Source organism: Uloborus diversus, chromosome 1 (genome assembly GCF_026930045.1).
Source record: "Uloborus diversus isolate 005 chromosome 1, Udiv.v.3.1, whole genome shotgun sequence".
NCBI classification, from domain to species: domain Eukaryota; kingdom Metazoa; phylum Arthropoda; class Arachnida; order Araneae; family Uloboridae; genus Uloborus; species Uloborus diversus.
In genome coordinates, this window is record NC_072731.1 from 30,147,457 (window position 1) to 30,163,704 (window position 16,248).

General features: G+C 31.6%; 1 protein-coding gene across 1 annotated transcript in view; it reads left to right on the top strand.

Annotated features, from left to right (window-relative positions):
- The window catches only part of LOC129234337 (E3 ubiquitin-protein ligase SHPRH-like), a 65,904-nt gene that overhangs the window by 28,016 nt on the left and 21,640 nt on the right, over nucleotides 1-16,248 (top strand). The window contains exons 13-17 of the mRNA XM_054868330.1: nucleotides 1,666-2,167; nucleotides 4,026-4,199; nucleotides 5,458-5,654; nucleotides 8,386-8,456; nucleotides 15,357-15,509. Coding sequence (XP_054724305.1) covers nucleotides 1,666-2,167; nucleotides 4,026-4,199; nucleotides 5,458-5,654; nucleotides 8,386-8,456; nucleotides 15,357-15,509 — 1,097 coding nt within the window. The remainder of the gene's footprint in view (nucleotides 1-1,665; nucleotides 2,168-4,025; nucleotides 4,200-5,457; nucleotides 5,655-8,385; nucleotides 8,457-15,356; nucleotides 15,510-16,248) is intronic.

The following is a 16,248-nucleotide window of genomic DNA, read 5'->3' on the forward strand; positions in this document are numbered from 1 at the left end:
TTTTAAAAAATAATAGTTTTCTATAATTGAAAATTTTTAATTTTAGTGTAAGCATCCTTTAATATATGACAGAAAAAAAAAACTGATAATTATTGGTATTAACCTATGATCGGCGGATTTTTATTATGCATTATGTGGTATGCCGATCGATGCAACAAGTTAATCATAATTGTAGTGAAAAGTAGCTTTTGTATTTTGCTCAATATGTTTTGTGTTATATACCAATAAGGAAAAAAAGTATTGTATACCAAAAGCGGATGCTAAGAGATTGCTGCGCGATTACAGCAAAATGCTAATATAACCAATAACACCTGACATTGAAAAAAAAAACGCTAAAATTAATTGAAGGTACTTTGTTTTCAACAAGTAGTAAATTAATTAAAAAGATTTTGAACAAAATGTTTTAAAAAAATTGAGCAAGAAAAAAAACAAGATTTTTTTTTTTTTAAATCTAAGGGGAAAATTTTTAGTTCTTCTGCATTGGCTACTTTAAACAATTTTAATTATTTTGAAAATATTGCTATTTAAACTTAATTTTGAGAAGCAAGTAACCTGGAATTTTCTAAAAAAAACTACCTGGAAAATTCAGGGAATTTTTTTTAATTACAAGTGTATGAACCCTGTATTTGTAATATACTCTGTATCCCAGTATATGATTTCATGCAATTGTTCAAAAGTATGTTTTAGACATTGTTACATAATTGGTTAATGAGGATGTTTTTATTTATTTTGTTTGGTTGAATTGCCTGCTACTCTTTTTTTTTCCAAGAAAGAATATAGACTTTTTATGTATGTGATTTATCATTTTTTCTAAGAATATATTTGTTTATTTTGTTTTGTAAGTTTGACTGCTACTTATTAGGAAACAAAGGTCTACAATTAAAAAAAGTGTTTTTTCATCTTAATATTGCAACCATGGGTAATTTCCTGTTCGAGGAACATAATTATATTATGTTTTCCCTAACAATAGGTTTTAATTCAGTAAAAACACAAGAATGTAACGGCACCAGTAACAGACATGCTTCAAGACACTGCTCTCAGGTTAACTCAATTGTCCGAGCCTTTTAATGTGCTTGAACTTTTTAAACTATGCAACAACATTTCATCTAACGTTTGGCTGCTTCTGGATCCTCTGAATTAGGCATTTCTATTTTTATTTGCTCAATTTCGAAGAAAGGTCCTGCCCTCAGTAACAGACACTGAAAAAATCTGACGATACCCAGTAACATATAGGATGACGAAAGGATGAGTAATGGACAAAATTCCCCTTTTATCTTCAAAATCTTCCAATGTTCTTTATTTTAAGAACTACAGCCTTATTAAATTTAAATAATCATAAAACACCAGCTGACCTCGTGGTGGGTGTTCATAACCATCCACCACTGCCTTGTAAATACCAACTGGCTCACAAATTTCACTCTGATAATACTAGATGGCTGCACCGTATTCATGGGCCACAGCAACATCAGTTCTTCCCGCCTGAAGTTCTTCTTATTTAAATCCAAACTTATGACTCTCTGTTACTGGGACCATTACCCTAGACTTTTATGTGAAACATATCATTATTCCAACTTTGTTTAGTGTTAAATTTTATACTTTGTTTATAATTATTACATGATGATTTACCAAAATACATGTTTTTTAAATTTTTATTTCGTTTGTTAGGTTTAGCTGCTACTTATTTTTTCAAAGATGAATATAGACTTTCTTGTGAAATGTATCAAAGTGCAATTGGAACTATTGAAGATAATAAAGAAAATGTAAGAGTTGATTTATGCCAAAAGATTCATATACTTCACAATTATGCTAGAGTCCTTGAACACTGGGAGAAAGCAGAATCCAATGATGGACCTGAGAGACAACAGTTTCTTACGTTGTACAATGTTGATGTGAAAGCATTGAACGGACAAGCTTCAGCTCTTGCCACAGAGTATGGGAGCAAATGCCAAATAGAGGTAACGAAATGTAGGGAGAGCTGGTCATTAGTTTCTGCCGAACTGGAAACTGCAATGTTTTGTGAAAAGCCTGGAAAAAATGTTCCATGGTGGACAAAATTATTACAGAGCAAAATAGTAGCTAATTGGGATACCATTCTTGGTAATGTTCAATTTATGTTGGAAAATGCTGCTGGTGCTAGTTTTGTCAAAAGACAGACAGTGGCTCATATGTAAGTGCTTGTGTTCCTGCTTTTGATTTTTTTTTTCATATTTAAAGTTTCTTGGTATTATTATATAATAATTGTTTACTTACATGGTAAAAATGGCCATCAATCCAATAGTTATCAAACATTTATTAACATATGGTGTACTTTAGAAGTCCATGAAAATTTTAGAATGCATGATTATTTGAAACGTGTCAAAAATAAAAAGTAAAAGACCAGGAAATTGTAAGATTTTTGAAAACAAATCAGAGAAACTCAAAAAGAATAATTTTTTGCTGAAGTATTTTTATGGATAAATGTATATGAAACATTTTTAAGGAATGAACAGAAAGATTTTGCTGTAAATAGTTGCTTACATTCTACCCCTGAGCGCATTTTTATTAAAAATTTTAATTGCTAGTTCTGTAACATCTGATCCAGTTGCAAGTTCATCAACTGTTCAAAGCTGGCGGCGTCAAAATAAAGAGAAAGCATTTTTTTAATGATTGCATATTCATAGCTTTATTTTTCTTTTTGCATGGCTGCAAGACATTCTATTAGGTATTTCAGGCATACCCCATTCAGTTAAGAATTTTAAAGAATTGCCTATATTAAGCTTTTGAGATTTTCATAAATAACTTTTTGCTTTATTTGAAATTATCAGTTATATTGGTAGTTATTTATGCATATCATTAATAATTTACATCACTTAAAAGAAATGATTTTGAAATTTATATCTTAAAAGGAGCTTTTTTTCTTTTAAATTCTTAATTTAAAGTAATGTGAAATTTCCAAACAGTGTGCTAGTGGCAGGGCCGACGGGAGGCCATGCCAGCCCAGTCGAAAACTAGGAATCTTTTCTTTGAGGGGTGCTTGACTCTGAGCAGTGTAGTATAGATTAGATAAGATTAATGTTATTCAAAGGTGGCATTATTTAGAAGGCATTATTTAGGTGGCATTATTTATTTATTATGTCAAAAATCGAAAATGACTTGTGGTGCATTGGTACTACTTCACACATATACTGCTGTCGTTCTATCTGCTGATACAGCATCTACCGTCAAATCCCCACCACAACTCACTTAGTGCCCTCTCTAAATGCGGGGGGGGGGGGGGGGGGGGGGGGTCATATGTCGCATCCTTTACATGAACTTCATTGTTTATCACAGTAATAACTGAAATAAGAAAAAATATTTTTCTCAACTAACTGGCTGAGTTTTTGAAAAAAAGTCATTTAATACCTCGTTTTTTTTTTTTTTGCAAATTTTATCATTCTTTGATATTTTTCTTTTTTTAATGCAAAAGAAGCAAAATATTTAAATTTTTACATTTCTAAAAGTGAACTTCTATTCAAAAATGTTCTCAGGAATTTTTTTAGTGCAGAGCCTAAATGACAAACCATTTTGTTTTTCCAACCAAACAACTTGTCTTTTATTTTTCTCTAGCCTATCTGTGTTCATTGCTCCATTATGAAAAATGATAATGTTTGAAGTCTAGAGTCCATAATGTCTCTTATGGACTCTAGACTTCAGATTCATTTCTAGAATCTTTCCATCAAAAATGTTTCCTTTTAAAAGATTTAATGTAGTGGATATTTTTATACATTTTTTAGAAGAATCTTCAATAGTTGGCATTACATAAATTCACTCACTATCCTTTATATTTTGTGCATACTACAAAAAATAACTTATTCGTAGTTGCCCAAAAAATTTTTTCCTTTGCTGAGCTCATAAGGAAAAATGGTGTTAATTGATGGGGAAAATGAAAAGTTTTCATTGTCAAATTCAGTATAGACAAAATTTTAAAAGTGCTAATAAAAATAATAATTTAGTCATTATAGCATATATTTTATTTAATATTTTATTTTGGAACAATATTTTCATAGGTTTAGAGATCCTCAAGGTTTGCTGTATGTATTACTTAAGCTATCAGATGAACTCTATGAAGCCCATACCACTTTAGTGACAGAAATTAGAAAAATTGATGATGTGCCTTCTACAACAAATTTGAAGGAAGCAATATCTTGTCATTTGCGTCCTACACCTGATGAAAATGTGAAGTATGAAGATTTTGTACTTTTCACATTTAGGTTGTAAAATATGATGTTTGCACATAAACCCTCAATGCTGAAGCAATCTTCAATCAAAAAATGGCGTTAACTAGCTGGGTTATCACAATGCTTGACAGTATCTCAATCTTTTTAATAGCTTAATTGCCACATCAGCCAGACTTTGTAAAAGTTAACATTTATTTCAAGACTTTTTGATGCTGCCCTTCTTGCAAGAGGATTCAGCTAGAGCACTTCTAAGAGAATACCCAATTAAAAAACTTGTCAAATTCATATCAAACTTTAAAAAAAACAGGGAAAATTGATTTCAAGCAACTCAATAATGAATAAAAACCACCTCACCTCATGTTTGTCAAAAGATTAATTCTACAATGTTATTAAACTTAATCAGCAGATTTGTTTAGTGATTAGGCGTTGGCCTCTTATGCCCAAAGTTGTGGGTTCAAACACAGTTCCAGTTGGTGGATTTTAGAGATGCAAAAAACTAAATACAGTGAAGCACCGTTTATACGTTTTTAAAGGGACTGTATGAAAAAGTGTACAAATGAAAAAACGTATAATAGGTATAAGTTAATATGTATTAGATTCTGCAGGGACCAGTTTAAAAAAAAAGGATAATTGATAAAAACATATAAAAGAGAAACGTGTAAATGGTGCTTCATTGTAGTCTCTAAACATCCTTTTATTATTGTTGTTATTACTTTTATTTTGGTCCTCAAAATCCCTTTTTTTTTTTTGAAAAGTAAGTGCTAAAAGCTCTATTGTTTTCATAAACCAGTAACTCTCATAACATAGTTTCTTTTCTGATGAAACTTACAAACGTTACTTTTATAGTTTGAGTATAAATGAACAAAGGAATTCATCAAGTCAGGAACATGTTTATGTAAAATAGTAAGATCCTTTTCTTTCTCTCTCTCTCATGTTTTACCTTGTTAGTAATAAATTTGATTTTAGAAGCTCTTTGTTCAACTTCATTGAAATGTTTTTGTTATTAAATTCTGCCACCATTTCTATTTCAAGCTTTATTAAAGCACATATGATAAAAATTTTGATATAATTTTTTCTTACTGTAAAATGTGCTTTAAAAAAAAATCTAGTAAGTAACTTTGATGATAGTTTACTTGTAAATTATGTTAGAAACCCTAAAATATTGTTTCAATACAATAGATATATTCTGATGTTTTCTCATAATTTAATAACCTCGTTGATGTAACACTATTTTTGGGATAAATTATTTCTTCTATTTTAGATGTGTGTACTGTAAAATCGAAAAGTTTTTGACTGAATATGAAAGTAAGCTGTATCGTATAGAAACAAAAGAACTTGTTAGGCCTACTGAAAGTGATGAACCTACTTCCTTTCAAACATATAAACAAGGAACACATGCTGATAGTGAATTTGAAGTCATACTAAGGGCCTTGCATACTTACTGTGCGCGAAATTTTGGTAAGTCCCTTTCTTTATGATGAATAAGGTTCTTTTTTAGAGCTAACAATATTAAATTTAGGTTTTTCAACCTTCTGAAAAGATATTAAAAATAATAGTAATTTTCAAGATTTTTTTTTGTCTCAAAATTATCTTAACTTTAACTAGCATACTTTTATTTGCTTTAATTATTGCATTCGTTTATTGAATTTAAAAATATAAATTTGTTATGAGCAAGAAATACAGTGAAAAACATTTAACAGGAACATGAAGGAACTGAAATATTTTTTCAATGTAATAAGAATTTCATGCTAAAAAGACTTAAGTATTGAAATGCACGGTATAGGTCTGAACCACTGTATCATTGCATGTTAACGGTTTTTCCATGTTAAGCGTTTCCGTGTGTGTTAAATGTAGAGAAAGAAGGCACCATGACATGTTTTTCAAACAAGTGTGAGCAGGACTTTTTATCCTTAACAGATCTGACTGACAAGAAACTTCTTCACCTCTTTTCAAAAACTATGTATTTATTCCTCATGAGGTATTTAATAACATTAATGATTTTACTATGCACTTTTCAAAGAAAGAAAAAGAAAAGAAAATATATTTACTGGAATTAATGTTCATAATGTGAATGTTAACATTAGTAAGTTAACTAATGTTAATTGTTACTTACTATGTTACTTAACTATTGTTAAGTAATTCCAAAAACTCTTTAGGAATTAAAATAATGCAACCTCAGTAAGTTGATTTCTGCTTAAGTTGACATGTTTCCATGTTCCCTTGGAGTGTTGAGTCATAGAGGTCCCAATGTATCCTTAAGATATGTTGTTTTATTGAAATATGATAATCAAAAGCAGTACCCATAACTGAATCGATTATTTCAGAAAGGGCATAAGTCACATTGTTTTCAAAATTGAGTTAGCGGAGGTTTTTCCATATTTGTATGTAGATACATCGACTAATTTAGCAGGAAAGTCAATCCTTGTACAACAAAGCACTTTATTTAGGGATCCAATTTTTCGTTTAGTGCAGAAAAGCAGAAGTCCTGGACTTATGCCCTTTCTGCACTAAAGGCGAAGGAAGGAATAGTAAAAGGCAATGGCAAGATCATAGAAGAACAAGATTTTTTGGCTTAATGAAATAGAAACAAATAACTCCTTTGATCTAGCATAATTTCTCTAATGGTAGGTTCGTCAGTTCGGGCGGTTAGTGGGGATTCGAAATCATGGAATTGGAATGAAATTTGCTAATTTCTCAGGGGTTTTATTAACATCAACCTAGGAACTGCGAAAAAACTGTATGCTTTCAGTGAGATTTATGCTAGTTAAAATAAGAACAACGATGTAAGAGACTTTATCTAGAAATAACACAGAAAAAATTTATCAAGATTGCTGGTGACTTTCCTCTGAGATGACATTTGTTTGTCTTTTGCGACTGGGATTTTAGTACAGTAAAACGAATGTTAAACAAATATGAGATTATTACTATGTGAAATTCTGAAATTACATCAAGATTCACCATCATATCTGTTGAACACAATGAAATCTGTAATTGCTAAAACAAGTGCCCTTCATTTTTTAAGAGGACTTATCGCCCAAATAAAGATTTTGGAAAAAGATGCTACTGGACAACAAATGTTTTTAATTATCAGCATTCATGATGTTTAAATATTTGTTCAAACATCGAAGGAACAGTTTCAGGCTAGTTATTTTATAAATGGTTTTCTAGAGAATAATGCGAAGTAACGCTTGTTGACTGAACTATCTTTGCCAGTATTGAGCATAGAGAGAAAATTTTCATATTTTTGGAAGAAATAACAAATATCAAGATAATTATTTAGTACATTTTTGAACATAGTCATACTAATATGTGCATCAAGCTTGGTATACAAAACTGGACAAAAGAAGGATCAAAAAAATGATTTCCTTGGAGGATGTATTTGATGAATAGGAATATGAATATAGTTTTATATGCATGTACGACTTTTGCTTTTTATCTCAGTTTGTTAGTTTTTGTATTTCTTTTTATGTATATATATATATAGTGGTCTTTTCAATATTTTTCACTTTTATTATATATATATATATATATATATATATATATATATATATATATATATATATATATATATATATATATATATATATATATACATATTTTTACACCAGACTTTATTATTTCACTAAAATAAGACAAGAGAAAGAGGAAAATGCACGATGTATTTTCTTAAGATAATGAATTTATGAATACGAACTTTACTACTTTTTTTTTTGTCACATTGTTATATTATTTTTTATTATCATAAGTCAGTGAAAAATATCTATTTCATTAGATTTACATTTTCATCACTCTAAATACTAGTCTTTCAGGATATTTATTGCAGAAAGAGCATTAGTCCAAATTAAAAAAAAATTAATTAATTTCAGTGAGGAAATGAAACGTAATTTAAGGTGAGGTAATGATCCTACTTGTAGCTGGATTAGTCATAAAAATTTCCGTAGAATTTAGTTCATTTCTGAATAAAATAATCACTTTTTATTGATTCCTGAAAAGTTGCACTAGCTGGACTCATGCCTTTTCTGAAATAATCAAATCAATTGCTGTTCTATATTTATTAGTCTATCTTTTACTTTGCTAATAGTTGAAATTTCAGAGTTCACTTATACTGTGATTAAAATACCAGAGAAGTTGTGTCCTGCATGTGAAATAAAAAAAAACTTTGTGTTTAATATTTCTTTGAAATTTTCAGAATTTTCAAATCTGGTGCAGGATGGAGCTGATGAACTTAAGTGTCTTGCAACTATGAAAAAGGAGTATAAGGTATAGCTATGTGCATTTTAAAAATTCATTGGTAATGGATAATGTCTTTTCTTCAAATTATGAAATACCAAAAAAAAAGAAAGAAAGAAAGAAAAGAAAATGAGAGTGGGCAAATTCTCAGAGAATAAATGCAATGTAAAAATGTTATTTTTAAAACCTAGCTTTTGAATGCTTCTCATCGTTTTCAAGTTTTTCTTAAAAAATAATAATTAAGTAATAATAATTGAGCAACATACTTTTTTGGTAATGATGCTCAAATGTAATAATTCATCTTGAAGTGTGGGTACCATTGAGAAGGAATAGATGGAGAGATTGCAACCCTATTATCCCGATATGGCTATAGTACCATGTGACCTGGGGAACAATTTCGAATTGACCGTAACCATTGAATGAAATTTTCATTAGCTATGAACGTTTATATACAAATACAAAAGTGACGACCAGCAACAGGCTCTGGGCCCAGCTAGACTGGTCCTAGTCAATTTACAATCCCCAGTGAAGATCAATGGCTCTCTTAAAACTATCTACTCCCTTGCTCATTACCACCTCTTCCGGTAAACTGTTCCAAGGTTCCACTACCCTGCTAAAATAATAATTTTTCCTAACATCTATGTGGCCTGAGATTTAAATAGCTTAAAACAATGACCCCTTGTCCTGTTTTCAGTGCTAAACTTCAGCCCCGTAACATCTTTCATTTTAATAAATTTAAACAACTGAATCATGTCCCCTTGGTCTCTTCTTTGCTCAAAACTATACATTTTTAGCCTTCTAAGCCTGGAATCGTAGTCTAAATGAGAAAGTCCATTTATTAACCTTGTAGCTCGCCTTTGAACCCTTTCCAATACATTAATGTCTTTCTTAAGATAAGGAGACCAAAACTGAACAGCATACTCCAAATGAGGTCTTACCAAACTTCTATATAAGGGCAGAAGAACTTCTTTAGACTTGTTTGAAATAGATCTATTGATAAACCCAAGCATCTTATTGGCCTTGTAACTAGCAATGCTGCATTGTTGGCTAAACTTTAAATCCTGACTTATTAAGACCCCCAGATCAGTAACTTTGTCTGCCTGACTAATGACTGAACCTTGCAAATAATAACTTGTACACTTATTCCCATGCCCTAAATGTAGCACTTGACATTTCCCAACATTAACAGCCATACTCCATTTATCAGCCCAGTAATATGATCTAGATCCTCTTGCAGCTGTTTTGCTTGTTCTTCATTTTCTACAGTCCCCATAACTTTGACATCATCAGCAAAACAATTCATGTTCCCAGAAATATTTTTGTGAATATCATTCATAAAAACAATGAACAAAACAGGCCCTAACACTGATCCTTGAGGAACCCCGCTTAAAACCTCACTCCAATTAGAATAATTTCCCGTTACAACTACCCTTTGTTTCCTTCCGGTCAGCCAGTTTTTTACCCAAATGAAAGGTTTCCCTCCTATTCTTATATTAGCTAGTTTGCTAAGTAGAGCAACATGCGGTACCTTATCGAAAGCTTTTTGAAAATCAATGTAAACAACATCTACAGGCTTCTTATTGTCCAAAGCCATGGTAACTTTGTCATAGAAATGTAATAAATTAGTTGCACAAGATTTACCTTTCCTGAAACCGTACTGAAAACTAGTCAATAGATTATTAGTCTCTAGAAAATTTACTATCTTAATTTTTATCAACGTTTCAAAAATTTTGCAAACCACCGAAGTTAGACTCACAGGTCTATAATTTCCTGCACTCCCTTTAGATCCTTTCTTGAAGAGCGATGTAATGTTAGCTAGCTTCCAGTCCTCTGGCACTGTCCCCGAGTTATAAGAAGCATTGAAAATAATTACGATTACATCTGCTAATTCCTCCGCACATTCCACTAAAATTTTTGGATAAATATTATCAGATCCCGGAGCCGTAGTCTCTTTAATTTTTTTCAAATGAAGTAAAACTTCATCCCCTGAAAATACAAAGTCCTCAAGCTGTACTATAGCTTGTGTCTTGTTGGTGTCAACTGTTGAGATACAGTTATCGTTAAAAACACTCGAAAAAAAGTTATTAAGAACATTAGCAATATCACTATCGTCCTGAATTAAAATTCCGTGCTCATCAACCAGTGGCGCAATATGACTATTTCGAACTTTCCCCGAATTAGTGTTTGCAAAAAACCTCTTAGGATTCCTGTTTATGTTATCTGCCAGTCTTTGCTCCAACTCTCTTTTCTGAATCCGTACCAAATACTTAAATTTACGCCTTGCCTTACAATATTGGAGCCTATCTGCACTGTGACCAGTTTCTCTAAACCTATGAAAAGCAGCTTGCTTGTAATTTAGAGCGTCTTTAGTTTCCCTGGAGAACCACATTGGCCAAATTTTAGTGTTCTTTCTCCTAAAAGAAACATGATCCCCAACCGTTTTTGCTAGCTTTTCCTTAAACTCTGCCCACTGAAGATTCACATCGCTATTGTCCAATCCAGAAGAAAAAATTGCTTTCAAACTCTGCCTAAGTGCCACAAAATCAGTATTTCTGAAATTGGGCACAAACCTAAAATTCTCTACTTTGTGCATGTCAAATTTAATCCCAAACCTAATACTGTTGTGGTCACTGTCTCCAATGTGTTCCCCTATACATAACCCCTGAACAGAACCTTCCATAGCACAGAAAACTAGATTCAAAATCATGTCCTGTCGAGTACCATGAGTTACAATTTGATCTAAAAAACAGTCACCAATTACTTTCAAAAATTCTTCCTCTCTGCTATTACTATGGTAAAAATTATTCCAATCAATTCCTGGAAAATTAAAATCTCCCATTATAATGACTGACTCCTTGCTTGAAATGTCACTAATAATACTAAACAACTGTTCATCTTGATCCTGGCTTAAGTTGGGTGGCCTATAAATATTCCCTAAACATAGTTTATTGCCCTTATTGCTCATCAACTCCAGCCAAATCATATCAATGTCATTAGGTTTATCTTTAATTACCAATTCATTGCAAGTTAAAGTGTCTCTGACATAAAATAAAATCCCCCCACTTCTTTTACCTACTCTATCTTGTCTAAACAAATTGTACCCAGCAATAGATAATAAATCATCATCACTTTTGGTAGCCCATGTCTCAGTAACTCCAATAATATCCAACCTCTCGTCTATTGTTATGCTTTTCAATTCTTCCATCTTGTTCCTAATACTATGAGCATTTGTATAAAAAACCTTAAGTAAGCCCATCTTACCTTTATTTAATGTTGCGCGATTATTTGAATCCCAACTGTTAAAATCTTTTCTCTTACTAGCCACCATATTTCCGTTTCTACTAAAATCCCAATAGTTAGTACCCATTCGACTTCTACTCCTTAAAGCATGCCCCCCATTCCAACTTAGTTTTTTGATTCTGAATCCTCTAAAACCAAACCACTAACCATTTTGACCCCCGTAGAGCTCAGATGCAGGCCATCCCTAGCAATCCAATCGCGTTTACATTTACTCCACACATCAATAAACCTGATACTACGCTTAACGCAAATTTCCTTGAGTACCAGGTTCATACACCTAGCCCGTTGGTTTAACCAACTCCTATGCACTCCATACCTCGGAAGCAAACCAACCACTTGGACATTTGCTGAACAGTTGGTTGCTTTGTCCAACAGGGACAAATACAATAACTGAATGAGGGAAAATTAGTATTTTTAACAATGGTTCAACTTATTTTACTACCATTTATCAAGAAAATCCACATCAGGAGATTCAGTGACTTTTCACAGGTATGTACGAATGTTTTTTTACTTAAAAATAAATAAAATGTAAAACTGATGCATTCAACAAGCACATATCCCAGTGCTGCTTATAAATTTTTGATTTTTGTACTGGTTTCATTTATAAATGTAATAAAACATTGTATTTCATGAGTGCAAACAACTTTTTAGTTTCATAAAAACACTTTTTACTCCTCTAGTAGTTATTTTAACGACTCTCGAGTATTTTGGGCACGTATGCTTTGTTGGCGAATAGCCTTCCCACCAAGCTGCTGCAAACAGATGATACATTTAACTCAAGTTTTGGATTTGGGAATTAAGATTTGTTACCTTTATGATTTAATTTAAAAACTAGTATGCATTTGTATGAAATAATTTCAAAACATTAATTACACGACGTAGGAGTCATAAATTTTCAGTTCACAGCAGATTACTTTAAACATATATTTGAACATGCCTGTCATTTCAAGGAATACTCGTAAATATCAAAATACATAAAACATGCATAGTTACATTATATTTTTAAATCCAGGAGGGGGGAGGGAGGGCAATTGAATCTCCTGGTTGTCCAAATAATGGGCCTGTACACTCAAACCTGTTTTTGTCTTTTTTTATGAGGCATATAAAATTTTCAATCAGATTGGGACTTAATTGACAAAATTATATTCATCAAAATGTGTCTAACAATTCACCAAACTATCATCATTCAGCAGAATTTGGAGCTCTATTCCACAAAATTATCATCATTGGCGTAACTTGGAATTCCATTCGGCAAAATTATAATCATTTAGCCAAATTTGTAGCCATCCGGTGGACTTTTTGGAGTTCTATTAGGCAAAATATTATTTGGTAAAATTTGGAGTTTTATTCGGAAAAAAATATCATTATTCGCCAAAATATGGTGTTCTATTCGGCAAAACTTTCATTCAACTAAATTTGGAGTTCTATGTGGCAAAATATCTTTCTGTGAAATTTGGAATTATATTTGGCAAAATTTGGATTTCCATTCGGCAAATTTTTCATATGACTAAATTTGGAGTTCCATTCGGAAAATTTTCATTCGGTAAAATTTGAAGTTCTATTCAGCAAAAATTGGGGCTTATTCAGAACATTTTTTAGTTCTATTGGAAAAAATTGGGGTTTTATTCTGCAAAATTTGAGTTCTATTCGGCAAAATTTGAAGTTATATTCAGCAAAATTTTATTTGGTAAAATTTGGAATTATATTTGGCAAATTTTGGGGCTCTATTCGGCAAAAATTGGGATCTTGTTCGAAAAAATTTTTAGTTCTATTTGGAAAAATTATCATTCAATGGAATTTGAATTTCTACTCTGCAAAAGTATCAACATTTGGCAAAGTTTAGAGTTCTATTAGACAAAATTATCATTTGGTTAAAATTTTAGTTCTATTAGGCAAAATTACATCATTTTGCCAAATTTGTAACCACTTGGTCAAATTTGGAGTTCTACTGGATAAAAATATCATCGTGCGGTTAAACTTGGAGTTCTATTCGGCAAACTTATCATTCTGCAAAATTTGGAGTTCTATTTGGTAAAATAATCATCATTCGGCAAAATTTATAGTTCTATTCGACAAAATACCAGGGGATAGCATATGTCCACATCGCCTGGGGCAGCAAAAACTACTAGAGTGTCATTTCCGCATTTCCGTTCCAACCCGCAGTCCTGGTTTGTAGCCCCGACTTCATAATTAGTGTCGTCGTCTAATAAATATATAATACAAAAAGAGCAATTCCTTGTCAAAATGCGACATTTTCCCAGCCCAGCTAGTCACCTTACTTGGGAACTTTGACACTGAGACATTTGCCTTTGCTCCCTCCATTAATATTACTGCTCTAAGGTTGGTACTGAGTTACTTATTTGTTATCCTTCCTTTGAAAATATAAGGTGGGATAACGTTGCAATCTAAATAGATTGATGTGTCAAGAGATTTATTTGGAGTTCCATTATTACGTTTCTGTGTCATACTTTCAGTATAAATTTCAGAATAATCTTCTTTCTCACTGACTATTACGGGAATAAAATATAAATAATAAATTTCTTAGATACTTTCTCTGTTAGGTGGCAAAAAAAGGGGGGGGGGGAGTATTTTATTTATTTGTATTTTTGAGAGAAAGTAACCTGATAGAAGAAAAAGTGAGATAATATTGCTAAATAGTATTAGGACTGGTTAATGCATTCTCTAAATAATAATAATAATAAAGAATAAAGTTAAAAATCAAAAATTATTACGAAATTTTTAATTTTGTACTTCAAGACAAATCTAATTTAAAAAATATCCATTTGGTAAGAGGGTCAAGTCATGAACTAGAGTTTTTCAGTTTGTTATGAAAGTCTTTACAACATGATTACAGCAAGATGCACCTAACAAATCCAGTTCCTATAACGTTAAAGGAGGCAGTAGAAAGTAACTTTTGGTAAGCATGAAAAATATCCTTGTTCATAAGCCATATCACAGTTAAGCTGCAAATTTATTAACTTTATTGAGAGACCCTAAATAAATGAAAATTGATGATTGTAAAATTGAATTGTAAGGAGGCACTTCATTTTGAATACTTTCAGATAACACCAAAAAAAAAAAAAAACTTTTTAAAAAATCATTTTTAAAAATTTTACATTTGCATTCAATGTGTTGGAGTTTGTCTTCATGAAACCAATTTCAATGACATTTTCACAAAATATACTGTTATCCATGTGTAGTTAATTCTTATGTATTGGAGCTCTCCCCTCGGCATAATTGGAGCTGTCCCTTTCTTGAACCGAGGTCTTCAATTTTTGATTTGCATAGATTTATTTAGTATGTATATCAATTGCTATATTTAAATCCTGTTTGTCTCAAAAAAAAGTTGTGAAAGTTAGACCCCCACCATCAGATTCAGCGCCCTTGATGTATATAACCATGTTTCAAAAAAATTTCTTGAAAACAATTTTGTACCATCCCCTTGTAAGAATTAAACAGTTTAGTTTTCGTCTCTAAAATTGTGTATAGATGGCCAAACTTTTTTAATTAGTATTTCCTTCTTTATGAATAATTGCAACTAGCTCCTGTATTACTTACTGTTCTGATTTGTTGATTATAATTTGAAAAATAATTACTAACTGAGCTATATTTATTTGATTTATTTCATAGCTGATTCAGAATCTGTGGCTTAAACTGTGTGACTTTGTTGCTGCTATGGACGAAATTGAAATGGCCAAAACACCATTACGTATAATGCATGATCATGAAGAATTTCCACCAGCAAATTCTACTGCAGCAAAATATTGCATAAAACTTTCCCAGGTAAGTTTTTAGCTTGTGAAATGCTTTTGGGAAAGAAAAGCTCCAAAGAATATAAGGGCAAAAACATATGTTGTTAATGATTATTAATTATAGTCCTTAACCCATTTCATGATCAGCCCGAAACCCCTTAATGCGCATGCCGCAGATAACGAACGGAATTGCTTTTTGCTACGTTGTAATAGCGCTTTTCTCCCCATTTTGCTCTCGGGATTTTAATGTTGTTTTTGCTGTTCAGCTTGCATTTGAAAAATCGCTTCGCTTTATTAGTTTTTTTCACTGAATTAAATAGTGCAATAAAATACAAGGTTGCTAATATGTGCTGAAATATTCATTAAATTTACACAGTACATAACGGGAAAATAATAAACAATAGAAGATAGTACGAAAAGCAATTATTTTTATAACGCTAATTATTTTATTGATTTATTTTTCTTTTTGCTTTTATCTCAGTATATCATTTTTTTTCTTTTTATACACTTAAGAAATCAAAACTGTTAAATGTAAGATGATCTACCTTTTAAAAGGGCTCAATAAAACATTCTTCAAACAACTGACTGATCGATCCAACCTGTGAGCAAGGGCGAATGGACAAATTGCTGGTGAGAATGGACAAAAACGCTTTAACTGTGGGAATGATTTTCTAAGAGGATAAAAAGTATTCTTCGGTGCCTTTTGATACATTGTGACCCTTCAAAACGACCAATAAACACAGAGACATCTCTTTGCTTTTCGGTTCTTT